At 61.3% G+C, this 3,910-nt stretch overlaps 1 protein-coding gene across 1 annotated transcript; it reads left to right on the top strand.

The window, feature by feature from the left end:
- Window positions 1-2,486: 2,486 nt before the first annotated feature.
- On the top strand, window positions 2,487-3,405 carry LOC123954999 (olfactory receptor 6-like). Its single transcript, XM_046026542.1, is given in 2 exon segments — window positions 2,487-3,221; window positions 3,223-3,405. Coding segments are annotated over 2 exon segments (918 nt in total).
- The last annotated feature ends 505 nt before the right edge of the window (window positions 3,406-3,910 follow it).

Below are 3,910 nucleotides of genomic sequence, written 5' to 3'. Positions count from 1 at the left end.
TTTAAAATCTTTTTTAAAAACCCAACACCACAAGGAAATACCCTTACAAACTTTTTAGAGTGACGGTTTTCCAAACTCTATACCAAGGGCAAAGCAGCATAGCCACTCTGGACAACAGGTCAGCAGCTCCTTCCACAGTCATACTGCGGTGTTTAACAGCTGTTTCCAGATGTTGGACAAGAGGCAGTGCAGGACTGTGTCCCTAGAGGGCAGGTAAAGGGACAGGAGTTCTGGGTGTCATGCATGGTTCGGGAGCCAAAGGGAGGAGACGCACACCGGAGCTCGGGGACACTGAGGCAGGTGTGAGTGCAAGGGATGACTGGACTTGGACTCCCACTTCTAGCCAAGATGGAATACAGAAACTGGATTTACCGTCCCGCCTGGAAGGAAACAGACAAACTTGTGAAAGAAAAAAAAAAAAAGTGTTTTTGAAGACCCTGAACTTGAGGCAATGAAAGATAGTGACCCTGAGAGAAGGGAAGCAAAGAGACGGTTTCAGCTTTCCTGGCTCACTGCAAGGTTTTCAAGCCCGCAGACAGGGAGGGGGACCAGGCAGAAGGAGCCAGAGCCCCCAGCTGCCCAGACGGGCGGACCTCAAGCAAATGCAGCTGCCAAGAAGAGCAAGGATCTCAGTGGCAGGAAAAGGCAAGACCTGAAGGACAACAGAGCAGGACAGCCTCCCGCACAGTCTGAACACGGGCGACACTAAAAGATCTTGTCCTAATTAGAACACCTGAAGCACAGGGAACCCCAGAGAGTGGGCCCTGGGAGAGGAAAGGAGCTGAGGTTTCCAGGTGGTTGGTTAGCTGCGCTACTTTGTAACCAGACGAGTAAAGGGCGGGCCTGGGAGAGAAGAAACCGAATGTCCGGGGAAGCGCCCTGAGACTGGGGGCGGGTCTGCGGGCCGGCCTCCCTCGCCCCCGCCGCCTGGAGGGCAGGCGACCTGCAAAGACCTATTTGTTGCTGAGGAGAAAGGGGGCAGGTGGGACCCATCCCTCCAGGGACCCTGCCGCGCCCCTTCGCAAATTGCTCGAGAGTCCGAGAGTCCCGCGCAGGTGGGAATTTGCAGGTAGAGTCCTCCCGACCGGAAGCCGAAGACCTGGGAGGGAGGCAAGGCCGCGAGCGAGCCTGATAAAAGCCACCTGGGTCCAGAGGCCCCAGGGCCGAGGGAGATGCGGCGAGTTTTCCCACAGACCTGCGGAGACCCGCGGAGGCCGCGCATCTTGTTCGGGGCAAGGTTTTTCTCGAGGCAGGGGTCTGGGGAAGGCGAGGCGGCCAGTTCCCGAGGGTCTCCAACAGCCTGCGTCAGCCGGGGCGGCACAGAGCGCGGGGCAGGAGCTCCTGGACCCCAGCCCCCGGCGGCCTCAGCCCGCGGGTCCAAGAGGGTCCCACCGCCAAGAGTTTGGGGGGCGGTCCTCATCTCTCGCACCCCGGCCTGTGCCCCCACCAGCTCAGAGCGGCCTGCGCAGCCCACCCTCCGCAGGTGGGACCCCGCAGGGTTGAGGGGGTTGCGGGGGCAAGGGCTCCACCAGCGCGGTCCCCTCCCAGGGTGAGCGCGGTCCCCTCCCAGGGTGAGCGGCAGCGGCCGACTCCCCCCTTCCTCTCCCCCCAGAGGGGCGGGAAAGCCTGGAGGAGCCCCTGGGCCGCCGGTGGGGATGCCCACCCTCTCCCTGAGATATGCCCATCATTCAGACACCTAACTTCAGGGGTGTCCTACCGAAGTCCCAAACACCGCAGCCCCTTAGCGGCTCTGAGTGGACTGCTCTGCCCGTCCCCCAAACAGCCATTTTGCTGCTCAGAAAACAGGTTAAATGCCTCAGGCTGGCTCAGGCATGGTCTACTTGAGGACATCAGAGCTGGGCATGAGCCTCCCTCCCTTCTGCAACTCCCCTGGCAGCTTGGCTCAGCCCTAGAGAGCTCACTGGCGGTCAGACGGAAGCGGTGACCTTCCCCAGACAGGAGCAACAGGAAGGAGCATTCTTCTGGAAGGAGACCTGGATGAGGGCAGGAAAGTGCCCAGGGGCACAGCCCGAGAAGACACAGTGGGCAGAATGGGTCTTGTCTCTTGCTGTGTGTGTTGTGCACACCTAGGGTGTGTGTGTGTGTGGAAGTATGTACGCATCTGCAGAGGAGATGTGGAGCGGGGTGCACACCTGGGAGTGTGTAAGAAGTGCACACCTGGGGGGCGTGAGTGCACCTGGAAGGACGGGCATTTGTGCATGTGCGTGCACACACACCTGGCCCTGTGCCGGGGGGGTGGGGGCAGGAAGAGCCTACGCCTGCGGGCTTCTATTTCTGCCGAAATCGGGAGTCAGAGTATCTGCACCCGAGGTCCCCTGCCGGGCGCTGGCTCTGGGAAACTGCATGTCGGACTGGGCGTCGGGGGGCAGGTCAGCAGGGCAGCACCTTGGAGAGCGGACACAGCACACCCGCGTGTCTCTGCTGTTCCAGGGTGCTCAGAAGAGACCTCCCCAGCAGGGAGGGCAATGAACGACTCCACTGAGACGCTGGTAACAGAATTCATCTTGCTGGGCTTCCCAGAGCTGTGCTACCTTCGGGGGCTGCTTTCCGGGCTGTTCCTCACGATCTACCTGGTGACCATCCTGGAGAACCTGGTCATCGTGGTGACCATCCGAGCCAGCCAGCAACTGCACACACCCATGTACTTCTTCCTGGCCAACCTGTCCATGCTGGAGACCCTCTACACCTCGGTCACCGTCCCCAAGCTGCTGGCTGGCCTCCTGGCACGGGTGAGGACCATCTCCTTCTCAGGATGCCTCACCCAGCTGTTTCTCTTCCTCTCGCTCGGCTCCTCCGAGTGCTTCCTCCTGGCCACCATGGCCTGTGACCGGTACCTGGCCATCTGTCGCCCGCTGCGCTACCCAGCCACCATGAACTGGCAGCGCTGTCTGTGCCTGGCCCTCAGGGCCTGGCTGGGAGGCTTCCTGGCCTCTTTCGTGTCCACGGCTCTCATCTCCCGCCTCAGGTTCTGTGGCCCCCCCGTCCTCAACCACTTCTTCTGCGACAGCTCACCCCTGCTGCAGCTCTCCTGCTCGGACACCACTACCGTCGAAGTTCTGGACTTCGTGGCAGCCCTGGCTGTGCTCGCAACCTCCCTGCTGGTGACCGTGGTCTCCTGTGCACACATCCTGGTCACGGTGCTGAGGATCCCGCGGTGGGCCGGCCGCCGGAAAGCCTTCTCCACCTGTGCCTCCCACCTGGGGGGGGGTGGCCCCCTTCTACACCACCACCATTTTCATGTGCGCACGGCCTCACGCCACCAGCTCCTTCAACATCAACAAGCTGGTGTCCGTGATCTACTCAGTTGTGACGCCGCTGCTCAACCCCATCATCTACTGCCTGCGGAATCGAGACATCAGGGAGGCTCTGACCAAACTCCTCTGAGCCCCTGGTGCCTCCCGAGCACCATCTGCAGGAGCAGGGCTCCCAATGCCTCTCCTCTCATGTGCTCACAGCCTCCGGCCCACCACCAGGCAGCCCACCGTGCTCTCACTCTTAGCCAGAGCTGCCAGGAACCCAGGTGCCCATGAGAGCTTCTGGACAAGTGGGGTAAAGCCGAAGCTTCCTGCCGCCTCTCCCGTCAGCACCCGAGGGGGAACGGCTCCCCAGCAGGCCCTCAGACCCCGGCTCATAGGACGGCCCCGCTTCATCATCACTGCCTTCACCACCTGGGACAGGGCCAGTTTCCATGGTGGCCAGCCCCGCTTCCCGGCCTTCCTGGGTCCTACCTGCCCTGTTCCTGAGCCCACCTGGAAGGCCTCCATTGCCTAAGCAACCAACCTCGGCTGGCCGGACAGTGAGTGAAGTGTCTGGGCAAGGCCAGAGGTGCCATAGGTCACACACCTGCCACCTTCCCTCAGAAACAGGAACGTCATTTGACCGAAAACTT

Source organism: Meles meles, chromosome 13, assembly GCF_922984935.1.
Source record: "Meles meles chromosome 13, mMelMel3.1 paternal haplotype, whole genome shotgun sequence".
NCBI classification, from domain to species: domain Eukaryota; kingdom Metazoa; phylum Chordata; class Mammalia; order Carnivora; family Mustelidae; genus Meles; species Meles meles.
This window is presented reverse-complemented; position numbering and strand designations above follow the sequence as displayed.